Source organism: Lemur catta, chromosome 16 (assembly GCF_020740605.2).
Source record: "Lemur catta isolate mLemCat1 chromosome 16, mLemCat1.pri, whole genome shotgun sequence".
Taxonomy (NCBI): Eukaryota; Metazoa; Chordata; class Mammalia; order Primates; family Lemuridae; genus Lemur; species Lemur catta.
In genome coordinates, this window is record NC_059143.1 from 26,912,345 (window position 1) to 26,928,443 (window position 16,099).

A 16,099-nucleotide genomic window follows, 5' to 3' on the forward strand; every position below is an offset into this window, starting at 1 on the left:
ATGGTTGATTCAGGAGAAAGAGAATACCAGAAGCAATATCCTTGAGTAAAAAGAAAATGGTATTTTTTTGTGTGATAGGAACGTGAATAGTTCATCCATAGCACAAAGAAGGAAAGCAGAGTATATGGGCATACATACAGGAAAGTTGGTCAGGTATGCTGGTAAAAGCTTAGGGAAGGTCTTTATAGTTTGCTTTTCTTAAAGAAATAGGAAGCAAAGTTATTAGCTGAGAGTAAGGATGGGAGAAATAAGGAGAAAGTGAAAAATACCTTGAGCATCCAAAGGAAGGAGAAGCTACGTGGGGTCCCCAGGGGCTGGTCTCTTCCAGCTGTGAGCAGGCTCCGTTGTGAACTGTCTAGGGAAGTATAGTATGTTTTATGGGACTCAGTTACATAGTCTTTCTGTAGATCATCCTTGGAGAATATAGTGAAAATTCACCGTTACTGTATTTTCTAATTGAAGACACTGCTATATGGAGCCTATCTTGCATCACGGTCTTGGATATCTTCCCCCCAGGTACTTTTTTCCCACGTGTACATTTCAAACAGCAAATAATTATTTAGCACCTATTGTGTGTGCTAGACTGTGGGCTAATCTCAAAGGATATTTAAAAAGTATCAGTTTTTGATGTTGAAGAGCCTGTAGAATTTAATTTTATAAAGCTATTTTAGGTCAGGTGCCAATAAATTTAGAAATTGATTCTTTGTTCCCATATTAGTTATCAATTTCCATGGAGTAGTAGGTTCTAATTTGTTTGTTTACTTGCCTTATGTGTCTCCCAAAACTTTCTAAGTTCAATCTCTGATGTTAAAGGGAATTGAAAACTCAGGGGTACTAGTTATAGCCAAAATTTTGAAGCTGTTACAGTGCATGTGCTGCTCCAGAGAGCTGTTAGAAACTAACTGGAAGCTCAGACAGTACATACCATCTTAGTATTCCTAAATTCTTGTAGGAGTCTAGGTATTTCCAATCAGTATTCCTTGAAAAGATTCCATTACTAGTGTTGATACTGAGCTGAAATATATTAACCTTTTGAACATGTTGTTAAATCTATTCTAGCCTTTTCCAGGAAGGATATAGTTAATAATTGCTTTGTCTAGAAATCTTTGAAAACATTTTATTAAAGAAGAACAGAAGACTTTGAAATTTTGTAGCTCATTTGGAAAAAAAAAAATTTAGATATGTCATTCCTGGAAGTGTAATAGAAGGTTACCAAATTATGGACATATCTGGGTTCGGATAGAGTTCTCGGTAAAATTTTGTTTCTAGAAAGAAAACTTTCATATTATATTGGTTCTCTTTCTGTAGCAAGGTTATGATCTTAGCCTTTCTAAATTTTTCCTTTTGAAATTCAAAGTAGTTCTTTTTGACTTAAATTTCTTCTACTTTTTAAATAGTCGGGCTTCTTGGGACATTTCATGAATGCACTGCAGAAGAGTAAATAATTGTCTTTGGGTTTGCATGATTGACTTGCCCTCAAACAGTGTTTGTTCTTCAAAGCTAAAGCCCATCTTGAAATTATTTAATTCTTTCTGCCTAAAATAACTTGTCAGTTCCCCAGTAATGACCAAACTGGAGCACTTGCTTCCTTGTTTACAAAAGGAAAGGAAATGGAAAGGAACCTAACAGCAGAATGTATATTGTAGGTTAATCCACTTGGGAATAAGTAGATACATTTTCATGGAACAAGGCCTTCCAAAATTTTTATAAAACATCAGTTATGAATATACAAAGATGAAGTTTTAAAGAATATTAATTTTGCTACATTTAATTCCACTACTTTGCTTTTTAGTTTTGTTTTTAAAAGTTATAAATTCCCAGGTCAAAAGAAGTGATAAATTATAACATGTACAGAACAGAGACAGCATTTGGATATTGGGTAATCTTTTATTGTATTTTCCTTCATATTCTCCTGCATAGTTTCTGATGAAGAACAATCAGTAGTATATGTTCCAGGTATGATTTTTTTATGTTAAAATTTGGGAAGCTTCCTTTGGTCCTTAAGTGTTAGGAGAAAATAAAACATTAGGACAACTTTGTAGGTATGACTGGATGCAGAACAGTGCATCAGAACCTAAATTTTTTTTGAATATTTGGCATGACCCTATAAAAGTTTGAAATACTGGCTCATCTTACGGACTGGATGGGCAAGTCAGGTTTTAATGAACTTGTAGAATACTTCATGTATTAATAGGAAAGAGACACTTTTCTTATTTTTTTATTTTACAAATGATAGCCTAAATTTAATATTTCAAAGAAAAGTACGAAAACTTGATACAGGACACATGTAAGAGACTTTTTAAAGTTTACTGGTTATAACTATATGAATCATAAAACTAAACCATTGAGGTCACCCTCACTATGTGAAAAACATCTTTGATTTCCCCTAAGTTAAGGTATCTGTGGCATATTATAATTTATTGGTTTTAATGTGACTTATGAACATTCACAACACCTTTTAAAGATAATTCAGTTGAGCAGGACACAGTAGTACATGCTTGTAGTCCCAGCCTCTTGGGAGGCTGAGGCAAGGTGTTCTCTTGAGCCCAGGAGTTGAAGTTCAGCCTGGGAGACACAGGAGACCTCATCTCTAAAAAAATAAATTAAAAAGTTAAAAAAATTTCACAATTGTAATTTTGACTCAAGCAGTACAAAAGCAATCCATGTATCCAAAATATTTGTACCTTCATAATAGTCTGAAATAAAAAGAATTCCTAAAACTTAAAAAAATGTAGATTAAAATATATAATCTTCAAAAAATTAAAAGAATTTCAATCAAATCTTTAACGTATTTTTTTAAAATGTAAACTTTTCACAATTCATATGTTAAAAGCTTTAAAATGAAGTAAGAGTTTTTCCCATTAGGTTGCTAAAGTAGAGGATACCAAGGAATAAGTTGATGGGGGAAAGGCTTATGAGAATAAGATATAATTTTGAAATCTTGTTTAATGGAAACCTTTAGGAATTACTACAGAAGGAAATACCAGATCAAGACACAAGTTGACAAGTCAAAAAGCTGATGTTAAAGTCAAGACTTCCAGGGTGACTGATACTTCAATCTCCATGGAGTCTTTAAAAGGTGCAGGTGATTCTGTAGATGAACAGGTCAGTAATTGCTTATTTTTTTTTTTATTCTCCAATCTTTACAAGTTCTGACCAATAAGGGTAGAAGGACCTTTGAAAGTACCTTGGGTGATCTATAAGCATCTTAAAAGATACAGTGGATTCCAGGATTCTTTGATGATGCTGGGTTTGATATAAAGTAGATTACTCAGGGATTTTGCTCTAAAATTTCTAGACTTTCTTTAAGCCTTAGCTAAGAAAATGTATGATCTTGGTATGTCTCAAAAGACCCACATTCTGATCTGTGTGGCGTTAATAAAGCAAATTGATAAAAATTTTTTAAATTAGGCATCCTTTTTGATATTCTTGTGAATTTATTATTATTATTACTTTATTTTATTTTGTCTTTTTGAGACAGGGTCTTAGGATGTAGTTCAGTGGCATGATCCTGCAACTTTAGAGTCTTGTGCTCAAGCAATCCTCTGGCCTCAGCCTCTCAGAGTGCTGGACTTTGAGCCACTGTACCTGGCTGAGAATTTATTATTTGATGGGTGAACCCTTTCACTCAAGAAAGATGCTTTATTAAAAAAAAATTAGCCTGCATCGTCATCATCATTATTATTATTTCCTTCACTTGGAAAATAATATCACAAAGATTCTTACTTTTTATAGCCCTCATCTTTACCTCTGTAATAGTATCTGTGTATTCTTTTTTGTGCATGTACGATCCAACCAGTTTATTTTACTTTTTGTTGTGTTTTCTTTCCCCAACCAGAGTTCAAGTCAGGGCTTGGAATCTGTGGCCTGTGGGCCATTATCCTCCTGCTGCCTGTTTTGTAAATAAAGTTTTCTTGGAACACAACCATTATGCTCATTATTTTACATATTGTCTATGGCTGCTTTTGTGTTATCGTAGCAGAGTTGCTCTAGAGACTGTATGCCAACAAACCCAAAACATTTACTATCAGACCTTTTATAGAAAAATTTTCAATCCCTTGAAGACATTTCTAATATCTAGTTTGTTGTTACTAATGATTATGTTTAATGGCCTATAGGATTTAGCTGTGATTGGCTCAAAAGCTCTGCTTTGTGTTTCTTGTACTCCCAGAGTACCCACTTCACACTAGAGTATGAATAGTTGAATTTGCAAGTTCTTATCAAAAATTGAAAATTTTTTACATAATGGTTTGTTTGTTTTATATTGAACTTATTATGAATATAAGTTCATATTTTTGTTCTCTTGGCTACCCTTGGTTGGGTTATTTCAGTGGCTTCTTTAGGGATTACAGTATACATCTTTAACTACAGCCTATTTTCAAGTGATATTTTCCCACTTCCCCTATAGTTAAGGACCTTTCAACAGTGTACTTCATTTCTCCCCTTCTGACAGTTTTTGATATTATTGTCATACGTTTTACTTCTATGCACAAATCCCAAAATATTTGTTATGACTTTTGCTTTAAGTAGTCAACTGTCTTTTTTTTTTTGATTGCGATATAATTCACATATCATAAAATTCAGTCTTATAAAGTTCATCCTTTTGGGGTTTGGGGGTATTTTTTATTTTTGTTTTTGTTTTGTTTTTTGATATATTTACAAAGTTATGGATCCATTCCCACAATCTTAATTCCAGAACATTTTTATCACTCTAGAAAGAAACCCCATACCAGTTAGCAGACACTCGCCATTCCTCAGTCATCTCAGCCCCTAGCAACCACTATTCTACTTTCAGTCTCTATAGATTTGCCTATTATTGACATTTCATATAAATGGAATCACATAATAAGTGGCCTTTTGTGACTGGCTTCTTTTATTTAGCAAGGATTTCAAGGTTCATTTATGTTGTACCATGTATCATTACTTCATTCCTTTTTATGGCTGAATATGCATTTTGTTTATCATTTATTATCAGTTAGTGGACATTTGGGTTGTTTTACTTTTTAGCTATCATGAATAGTGCTGCCATGAACATCCATAGACAGATTTTTGTATAGGCATATGTTTTCAATTCCCCTGGGTATATATCTAGAAGTAGAATTGCTGGGTCCTGTGGTATTATGTGTCTAACCTTTGAAAAAGTACCAAACTGTTTCCCAAAGTGGCTTTTACATTCCCACTAACCATGTATGAAGATTCCAATTTCTCCACACTCTTGCGAACATTTACGTCCATCTTTTTGATGATAGTGGATGTGAAGTAGTTAGTGTTTCATTGTGGTTTTGATTTGCATTTCCCTAATGACTAATGTTGATGAGCATTTTTTTATGTGCTTCTTGGCCATTTGTATATCATCTTCAGACATATCTAGTCAGATCCTTTTTAATTGAGTTATCTGTCTTTGTGTTGTTGAGTTAGAAGAGTTTTTTTAGATTCCATCTACAAATCTATTATCAGATACATGATTTGCTAATATTTTCTCCCATTTTGTGCATTGTCTTTTCACTTATTGGTGTCCTTTGAAGCACAACAGTTTTTAATTTTGGTGTATTTCAATTTATCTATTGTTTTGTTTCCTGTGCTTTAGTGTCGTATCTAAAAAATCATTGCCTAATCTAAGATCACAAAGATTTATGCCTGTATTTTCTTCTAAGAGTTTTATAGGTTTAGTTTGTATATTTAGTCTTTGTTCCATTTTGAGTTAATTTTTTAGATGGTGTGAGGTATTGACCTAATTTCATTGCATGTGGATATCCAGTTATCCCAGCAGCATTTGTTGAAAGGAATGTCTTTTCTCCTTTGGTTGTTGTGGCACCCTTGTCAAAAATCTGTTGACCATAAATGTAAGGGTTTATTTCTGGACTCTCTATTGCATTGATTTATTTCTATTTTTGGAATTGGAAAGTGTAAGTCCTCCATCTTTGTTCTTCTTTTTCAAAATTGTTTTGGCTATTCTGGGTCCCTTAGGCTTCCATAGGAATTGTAGAATCAGCAAGTATTTTGTACTTTCTTATGTTATTATAATTGTTTCCTTAATTTCATTTTTGGATTGTTCACTGTTAATGTATAGAAATACAGTTAATTTTTGTGACTTGATCTTGTATCCCGCAAATTTGCTAAACTCACTTATTTCTCATCGAATAGCTTTTCTTGTGAATTTCTTACAGTTTTCTATATATAAGATAATCTCATCTGTGAATAGAGATAGTTTTTTACATATTCCTTTTGAATGCCTTTATATCTTCTTCTTTGGTAATTCCTATCCTTAACTTTATGTTTATCATTCTTTCATTTTTCTATATCAAGTGTTGGCAAACTTTTTGTAAGTGGCCGGATAGTAAATACTTTAGCCTTTGGAGGCCATAAGAGCTGTCTCATCTCAACTCTGCAACTGTAGCATCAAAAGAGCCATAGGCAATATGTAAATGACTTGTTAGAAAGGGATAAGGAGGGAGAAAGAGGAACAGATGACACTAAGAGATACTTTGTCTAGGAGAGGAGAAACAAATTGACCAGAGGGAACTCCCAAAAAGGAACAGATGCCTTGTCAAGGGGGTTTCCAAGGACTGAACAGATGTTTGCTCTACAACAGGAGGTCTCCAAGGACTGGCCAACCAAAAAGAGATTAAAAAACCACAAATTAAATATATAATCAAGGCCAAAAAAGGGGGGAGGTCTTTAAAACATACACACACACACAAATGACAGTGTCCTTAAGTGACCTGCCCTCATTAATATAATATAAATCACACCCACCTGTGCCATGACAGTTTACAAATGCCATAGCATCCCCCCAAAATTGTCTTACAAGGGTAAAAATGGAGAGGACTTGCCATTCTGAAAACACCCCACCCGTTTCACCCAAAATTCATGAATATTCCACCCACAACTTAACATATTATTGGGAATTAACATAAAACAACCAGACCTTAACCCTGGGGTGACGCTGTTCCTTACAAATAGTCCACTTACTACAGACTCTGAGAGTATACTGTACTTTCTATACTCTGTCTTTAAACTCAGAGTCTTCTCCACTCACAGAGATAGACCTGTTCCCTCTCCAAAACAGACTGTGCTTCAATAAATCTTGGTGCTTTGCCTACTTACATCTGTTTGGCTTGCTCATTTGTTCTGTCATCCCAGCCTGGCCCCAGCTTGTAATTCTTCCGAATATAAAACCAAAAAACAAAGAAATGCACAAACCTGACATCTGATCTCCACACCTGACATGACTCACCATGGCTGTATTTTAATAAATCTTTATTTGAAAAAGCAGGCAATGAGCCAGAATTGGCTTGCAGCCATAGTTTACCAAGTTCTGTATTTGCACTACACTACATATTATGTAAACACATTTGTTTTTAAACAGTATTTAGTTTTATATTTATTTGGGACTTTATATAAATGAGCTCATACTATGTATATTGTGTGATTTGCTTTTTTGCTCCATATTATGTTCTTGAGATTATTTTGTATAGAATTATATTTTATTTCATTGATGTCTCATTCAGGGTTTAGTTGGTTATTTTAAATGAGAATATTTAACATAAAAAATTATTGAATAGGTATTAGAAAGGCAAAAAGGGAACATTAAGGTATCATGAAAGTAGAAACTGCAAGAAACTACCATGATCTCTAGAACTGGATGAACAGGTAGAATAAATTGAAATTACTAAAACCTAGAATCTTGGAGAAGGAGCTCCTTATGTCTGAAACTTGAACCTCTGTTGATGGGGCACTAGCTTGGCTGGTGCTGCTATCCCTGAGGAAGCCAGATAAAGGCTGGTTCTGTAAGGACTAGAAAAAATTGGAACTGGAATGGGCTATTCTTGCCAGGGTGAGGAACTCTGACAGGGGTGACACTGATAGTAACACGAAGAAAACATGAAGGGATATGCCATTTCCTCCTGGTCTCTGTCTAGTTCTTTCTATTGGCAGAGTTTAACAGAGAGCTGGGTGGCAAGGAGAAATGAGGTTTCCAGAGTCTTAGACTCACTATCTCAAAGCAGAGAATGGAAGGATGGGTTGGACAGTGCAAGTTAGAAGCATAACAGCTAGTACTTAGAGAATTTCATTGTATAAATATGCTGTAGTTTTACTATTCTTTAGTTGACAGACATTTGTGTTTTCAGGTTTGTGCTGTTAAACCCAGTGCTGCTAAAGTTTTTGCCTATGTGTAAGGGTTTCTCTTGTTTGTTCATTTACTCACTGCATCCCTATTAAAATATCTTTTCATGGTTTATCAGCAACTTCTTCCTTTGCCAGATCTAGTGCCTTCTTTCCCCTGTCTATCTGACATTTTTGATCATTAGCACTGTTGACCCCACACCCTTCTTGCAACTCTTTCTTTCTTCTTTTTTTCCCCACAATATTATATGCTTCTGATTCTCCTTCTGTCCTTTCAAATACCAACTTAAAGTCAAATTAATTAAATTAAATGCTAGTTTTCTTAGATTTATAGATGATTTTAAAAACTAGCATTTTTCTTAATTTTAAAGGTAATATATATAATAGTTATTAATGAACATTTTAAAGCATAGAAAAAGACAAAGAAAATAATAAAAACCAAAACATCATCCATAATACCATATGGCTGAGTTTTAAATTTTTATGATTTTTCTCTAACTTTAGAGCCAGACCCACCTTTCCAACTTCCTGCATAGACACTTCCACAGGAATGTCTTGTTGGCATCTTAAATTGAACATTTCTAAAGCCAAACTTATTTTATTTTCTTCCATATCCTTTTCTTCATTTCCTTTTCCTACCTTGTTTCCCACCTTTGGTTATTATTATTTCCAGGATTCATTTTAGGGGTCTTCAGTTCTTCTTGGCTCCCAGAAGTAATTGGACTAACTTACTTTAGTGGTTGCACAAATGTCAAGGATCATACTTCCCTCCTTTTATGTGTTTCTTGTAGTTCCCTTGTGATTCCCTGAGTTTCATGTCTTCTACCCTTTCATGTATTCTACCCTTAATGTAGAATAGGAATAATAACTATGTAATAGCATTGTTGTGAAAATGAAATGGAATAATAAGTACAAAGTATTTGGACTATTCCTGGCATGTGGTAAGCACTAGATATAAATGTTAGCTATCACTGTTATTACTCTTTGGTCTAGTACCCTTTGGAATGAACTTGGGATATTTTGGATGTTTAGTTACTGGTGCCTCTGCTGCCAAACTTAGTATACCCTTAAGCAGCCTAGGGGCTATGGTGTAAAAAAAGTTCTCAGTATCTTCTGTTAGGTATTTGTTTCTGTGACATTCACCCAAGGGAAGGTTATCTCCCTAGTATTCCCTAGTATTTAAGCAGGGACATATTCTGCTTTTAAGTTCTTTCTGTGTGCTTTTCTGTGTAGATTTCATGAAGTCCCTAGTGGACAATTAGTTCCTTAGCCTGTTTTTAGTTCACAGCAGGCTTAAATGAAACAGGTAGGATAGTGTTCCTCTAGATAAAAGATATCTAAGAAATTTCACCTTCTATGCTTATTTTAATAGGTTTCTTGAAAAGACTTAAAAATTGTTTTTTTTTTTTAGAAAAAATCCAGTTTTTTTCTAGTTTAACTAAAAGATTTTTTTGTTTTAGAATTCCTGCAGGGGAGAAATAAAGAGTGCATCACTGAAGGATTTATGTCTTGAAGACAAAAGACGCATTGCAAACTTGATTAAAGAACTGGCCAGGTAAGACAAAACCTTATATGAAATGTATTATTATATGAGAGAAACTCTTTTTGAAAACAGAAAATTACAAATATGTTTTGATGTCATTGTGTGTTTGATCTTATGGGAGCAAAAAGTTTTAGAGAAAAAAGGATACACTGTAAGGCAAGAAAAAAAAATCTAAAAAGGTTAAAAAAGGAAACACCAGCAGCAAACCACTCTCCAATTTACATTATCTTATTTAATTTCCCAAATTGTTTGATGGAAATATTTGCAGCAGTCACCTAGCAAGAGGGAAAAGTGTGAAACATAGCTCTGCTGTTGAAGTAGGTTGATGTTGTAATCAGAGGCATAGCTGTTACCTTTGGTTTTGCTTCAACATATGAAGAGAAAAGAACATTTTATTTTAGTCTATGACAAAAGTATCTGTTGTCTCTTTGCTAACTCCTAATGCTTTGAAATAAGGGATTTTGAATTGGAGAGTGATAGTTCTAAGCTGTTTGAAAGTACTACTCCAGTTTATTAATGATATGTATGAGACACATCTACTTTGTATGTATAATTTCTTCATCAATATACATGTCCAATTTTGGGGTCTTAAAATGAAATAAATGAAGATATTTATAGAGAAATGTATTAATACAAATTGTAAAAGTTAAATTTAGGGAGAGACTATACCTAAAAGTTGATAAATTATACTAGTTTTTATCATTGAATTGCATATTTGAAAACAGTAGTAGGTGGGTTTTTTTCTTTATTTCTGATTAAATATTAGGTGTGTTTCAAAATGTTTTTCAAATTGCGGTCTTAAAATAATAATTGTAGAATATTACTCTAAGTCATAGAATCATAGGTATCAAGGTGACTAAAAAAAAGTGATGTTTTGGGGATGTGAGAATTCAAAGTGCATGCCTTAGTCTGAATTGGTGTATTACCTGAGATAAGCAATAACTTCTTTCATTAGAATTCTTTGGCTGATCTAGTTACTAAAGTAGAGTTGTCATTAACTTCAAACAGTGTTCTTTTATTGGGAACACATTTAATTGTTACCCTCGGTATTTGAAGATGATCTTCTTGTGAGGTTATTTACAACATGGATGGCTGTGGATGTCCTTATCACATGTGTTTGATGGCATTGAAAAGCTATTACCATTAGTTTGACACTATTTATTAATGGTCCTGAGTTGCCATTATTATCTGATTGACCCATTTTATTTCAGCTTCCAAGTTGGAAAATACTCGAATTATAATAGCACGTTGTTTTGGTTTTAATAGTCCTCTACTTTCTACGAAAATGCTAGATTTTTGATAATTTCTTTATGGAATGTCAGTGTGTTGGTACAAGAATAGTATTAGTACAAATGTGCTTATACTTTTTAAGAACTTCATTATTACTGTTTACTATTAATACACAGGTATGTAAGAATAATGTGTTCTTGATTTCTTGGAATTTGCTACGTTTCCTCTACTGGATATTTCAGTCTACTTTTTTCTACTCAAACTTGCCAAACCATTTTCTTTACTTTTTTTTTTTTTTTTTGGCATAACTGTTTCATTGAAGTGGGGATGTAAAGAACAGAATTTCATATACCTCAAGCACTGGCAACAAAACATTCCAAGTCTTTATGTTCTTTTTTTCTTTGAATTTTCAACCTGGTTTCAAATACTTGGTTTCCCCTTGGCATTAAATAACCTCATTTTTCTTTTATCTTTTAAAAAAAATATTCCTTTGACCATATATTTCCCTGTAGCAGCTGATTTCTTTGTACTCCACGATGTAACTTCGTTCCTAGAAAGAATAGTCTATAATATTCTGTTTTACTCTGTTGCATTTCTCCTTCAAACTTGCTTGCTTATCAGTGTATTTATTTATTTATAAATATATCAAAGTGCAATTTGTAGGCAATAGTATGTACCCATTTTATTTAAAAAATTTTTCTTTGTGCTCTTTTGTTATAGCAAGTATGTACCCATTTTAGGTGTATTTTCAATGAGTAATTTGTATATATTTTACAAATGTAAGATATACAACATTTCCTATTTATGATATGTATACAAGGTTTTCACATCCTGGGTTAAATTTATTCCTAAATATTTTATTCTTTTTAATGTTCTTGTAAATGGAATTGTTTTCTTAATATCCTTTCATATATACACGTTGTTGGTGTATAGAAGCATAAGTGATTATTGTGTGTTGATACTTGGAGATTTTCCAGGAAACTTTTTTAAAAGTTGGTTTCCAATTTAATTCTCTTGTAGTCAGAGACTATACTTATGGTTTTGGCCTTTTTATATTTATTAAAACTTGTTTTATGGTTCTAGGATATGATTAATTTTGGAATATGTTTCATGTGCTCTTGAAAATAATGGATGTTCAGTCATTGTTGTGTATAGTGGTCTATGATTGCCAATTAGGTCAAGTTGAGTGATAGTTTTATTCAAGTTTTCAATATTTATATTGATTTTCTTTCTCTTTATATTAATATATGTTCTACCTATTATTGAAAAAGGAATGCTGCACTCTCTAGCTGTACGTGTAGATTTGTCTGTTTCTCCTTTCATTTCTGTAAGTTTTTACTTCACATATATTGAACTTGTGATATGTTACTATACCTCTATGACTATTATATTTTCTTGATAAAATGACCATTTTATCATTATATACCCCTCTTTATCTCTGTTAATATTAATTCTCCTATAGTTTCCTTTTTATGATTTTAATATAGTCAGTGCAGTTTTCTTTTGATTAATGTTCACATAGATACTTTTATTTTTTTTTCTTTAAACATTTCATCTTGAAATAATAAGAGATAGTTTACAGAGTTCCCATGTAGCTTTTCATTCAGCTTCCCCTGGCATCAGCATGCTATGTAACTAGGTAAATTTATCAAAACTAAGAAATTAGCACTAGTATAGTACTGTTAACGAACCTACCAACTTTGTTTGGATTTTTCCAGTTTTTCTACTCTTAACCTTTTCTGTTCCAGAATTCCAATTCAGTATGCCACATTGCATTTAGTTGTCATGTTTCTTTAATCTCTTCCAGTCTGTGACTTTCCTTGTTTTTCATAACCTTGACAGTTTTGAAAAATACAGTCAATCGTTTTGTAGAATGCTCCTCAATTTGGAATTTGATGTTTTCTTAGGATTAGACTGGGTTTTGGGATCTTGGAGAAGAATACCTTAGAGGTGAAGTGCCCTTTGCATGATACATTATACAGCATCAGTACATGATACCAGCATGACCTATTACTGTTGATTAACCCAACTTTTCTCTTAATACTTTTATGGTTGCCTTTTTTTACAATTAAATCTCTGATACATTTGTAATTTTTGCTAGCAGATAAACCTAATTTTGTTCTTTTTTTATATGACTTTTTAAGAATTCCAATATCATTTATAAATTTTTCATCTTTTTCCCTTGAGTTGAGATGTAATCTCTTTTTATATTAATATGTACAATTTCTAGAAGCAGTTGGATCTTCTGTGTTTTTATATTTTGTTGCTCTGTCAATTTGTGTGCCAATTATTAAACTATTTTAATTATATCTTAATATCTAGTAGATGTAGGTTTATTCTCCTCCTCCTCCACACCCTCATTGTTCTTTTATAAGCACAATTTCCTTTTTTATTCTTCTTTTATGGCTTTTTTATTTTTTAATTTTCTTTCATCTCCTGAAGAGTTTTGATTATCTTTTTTTTTTATTGTGGTAAATCTATATGTTTGTTGGGTTCTCTTTTCTGTTCTCAATTTTATTATTGGATTAATTTCTTTTCATTTTCATGTATATTGGCTTGAAGTTGTTCAGAGGGTGTTTATTTTTTAATGTCTAGATTTAAATGATCAGTTTTGTTGTATTTTTTACTTTTTAGAACTCTGATCTTTATTATTCTCTCTTTCTTTTTTCTACAGGAGTTTAATTTGCTTTTCTATCCCTAACTTCTTATGATAGATATGTAGCTCATTGACATTCACGTCCTTTTCTCTTTTTTCTTTTCTTTTTTATTTATTTATTGTTTTAAAGTCAGGGTCTTACTCTGTCTCCCAGGCTGGAGTGCAATGCTCATGGTAACCTTGAACTTCTGGGTGCAGGCAGTCCTCTTGCCTAAGCCTCCCAAGTAGCTGGGACTACAGGTGCATGCCACTATGCCTGGCTGATTTTTAAAAAATATTTTATAAAGATGAGGTCTCACTATGTTGCCCAGGCTGGTCTGAAACCCCTGGCCTCAGGTGATCCTCCTGCTTGGGCCTCCCAAAGCACTGGGATTACAGGTGTGAGCCACCATGCCCAGCCTCTCCTATTTTCTTTTTTGATGGACATTTATAAAACTATTTATTTCCTTCTAAATGTTGTCTTATTCTATGTATTTTGATATATTTTACTACCATTCATTTAAAATTTTACTTTAATTTTCATTTTGTTTTTTTGAATTATGTTTTATTTAAATGCTGATTTTTTAACTCATAAACAAATTAGGGATTTTCTGTTTACATTTTCGATAGCTAACTTAATTGAATTGTGAACAGATAACTTGCTTTACTAGCCTAGCATATAATTAATTTTTAAATATGTTCATGTGTGTTGAAAAAAATACATATTTGTGCTTGTTGCACATGTATTAATTATGTTCAAATCTTCTGTACCCTTAGTTAGTTTTTATTAACTCATGAGTTTCTGAGAAAGATATTTTAAAGTTTCCCAATGTGATTTGAGATTTATATATTTCTTTTCTTAGCTTTGACAATTTTTCCTTATATATTTGACCCTGTGGTTATTAGTTTTACTCAATTACAGTTTTCATTTTTTTGGTTAAATGAACCTCTAGTTACCCTGGAAATTTGCAGTATGCATCCTTGACACAGTCTAATATTAATTAGCATGTTTAGCTCTTCTAAACAGTGTAAGAACTGTGTAGAACACATGAGCTACATTTTTCTCTTTTAACTTAAATGCCGTTGTATTGTGTGTTATAGTTCTCTCTCTCTCTCTATATATATATACACACATATGTATTTAAATTTTAACTCTGTAATATAATCATTACTTTTTATAATGTTTTATTTTAAAATAATTTTAAGCTTCCATAAAAGTTACAAAAAATAGTACAGGGTAGGGGGAATGGGGAATAGACTACTAATGCTTACAAAGTTTCTTTTTGGCAGGAGGAAAATGTTCTACAATTAGATAATGGTGATAGTTACAGAGCTCTGTAAAATATACTAAAAGCCAGTCAGTTGCATGCTGTAAATGGGTGGACTTTATGGTATGGAAATTATACTCAATAAAGCTGTTTTAAAAAAATAATACAGAGGATTCTCATACCCTTTACCTAGCTTTTTCTAATGTTAACATCCTGATAACTATGGTGCAATTATAAAAAGTTAACGTTGGTACAGTAGCATTAATTAACTACAGAGTTTATTCAGATTTCACTAGCTTTTTTTTAAGCTATTATTTTTCTTTCTGTTCTAGTATCACATTTTGTATTCAGTTTTTATGTTTCTTTAGTCTTGTCCCATTTGTGGTAGTTCCTTAGTCTTTCCTTGCCTTTCATGACTTGACACTTTTGAAGAGTACTGTTAAGAAGTTTTGTAGCATTTCTTTCAATTTGGGTTTTTTCATAATTATATTGCTTTATGATATGTTATTTCATAGGGTGCATGATGTTGATGTATTGATATGTCTTATCACAGATGAATTTAACTTTGGTCACTTTGCTAATGTATAGTGTGCTAGGTTTCTCCTCTGAGAAGTTACTGTTTTTCTCTGTAATTAATGAATATCTTAGGGGGAGATCCATTAGAACTATTCAAATATACTGTTTATTCTGAAACTTTTACCTACTACTAGAAACATCCATGGGAGGAACTTGACTGCAACAACTATTACAGTGATGTTCTAATGGTTACTTGTATTTCCTTTATTTGTTTTGCATTTATTAATTAGGAATTCCTGTTTAAAGATAAGCTGTCCTTTTTGCGTTTTTAATTTATTTGTTTTATTATTTATTTTTATCAGTATCAGATTCATGGGCATTTATTCTACTCTCACAGAAATAAAAGTGAAATAGCAAGATGGTACATTTTTCTAAAAAAAACTTCTTATTTTGAGATAATTATAGAGTTACTTGCAACTGTTAGAAATAATACAGAGAGAACCCATGTACCCTTTACCCAGTTTTCACCAATAATAATGTTTAGATTAACTATAATATCACAACCAGGAAATTGACATTAATAGCATTCATCAATTGTTTATGGATTTCACCAAATTTTACATGTGCTCATTTGTATGTATTTGGTTTTAAGCAGTCTTATCCCATGTGGATTTGTGTGCCATCACCGTACTCAAGATACAAAGCAGTATTGTTACATGGATTACTCATGGTATCTTTTTATAGACCCAGATACTTTCCTTCCTATCCCTTTACCTAATC

General features: G+C 32.5%; 1 protein-coding gene across 2 annotated transcripts in view; it reads left to right on the top strand.

Annotated features, from left to right (window-relative positions):
* Positions 1 to 16,099, top strand: part of KIAA1328 (KIAA1328 ortholog) — a 219,241-nt gene that overhangs the window by 5,373 nt on the left and 197,769 nt on the right. Inside the window, exons 1-4 of one of the 2 annotated variants that reach the window (XM_045527673.1) lie at positions 414 to 516; positions 1,921 to 1,956; positions 2,963 to 3,105; positions 9,588 to 9,682. In XM_045527673.1, the coding sequence (XP_045383629.1) occupies positions 3,064 to 3,105; positions 9,588 to 9,682 (137 nt within the window). In that variant the 5' untranslated portion in view covers positions 414 to 516; positions 1,921 to 1,956; positions 2,963 to 3,063. Of the gene's footprint in view, positions 1 to 413; positions 517 to 1,920; positions 1,957 to 2,962; positions 3,106 to 9,587; positions 9,683 to 16,099 lie in introns of those variants that run through there. The other variant, XM_045527671.1, reaches the window with a different exon arrangement.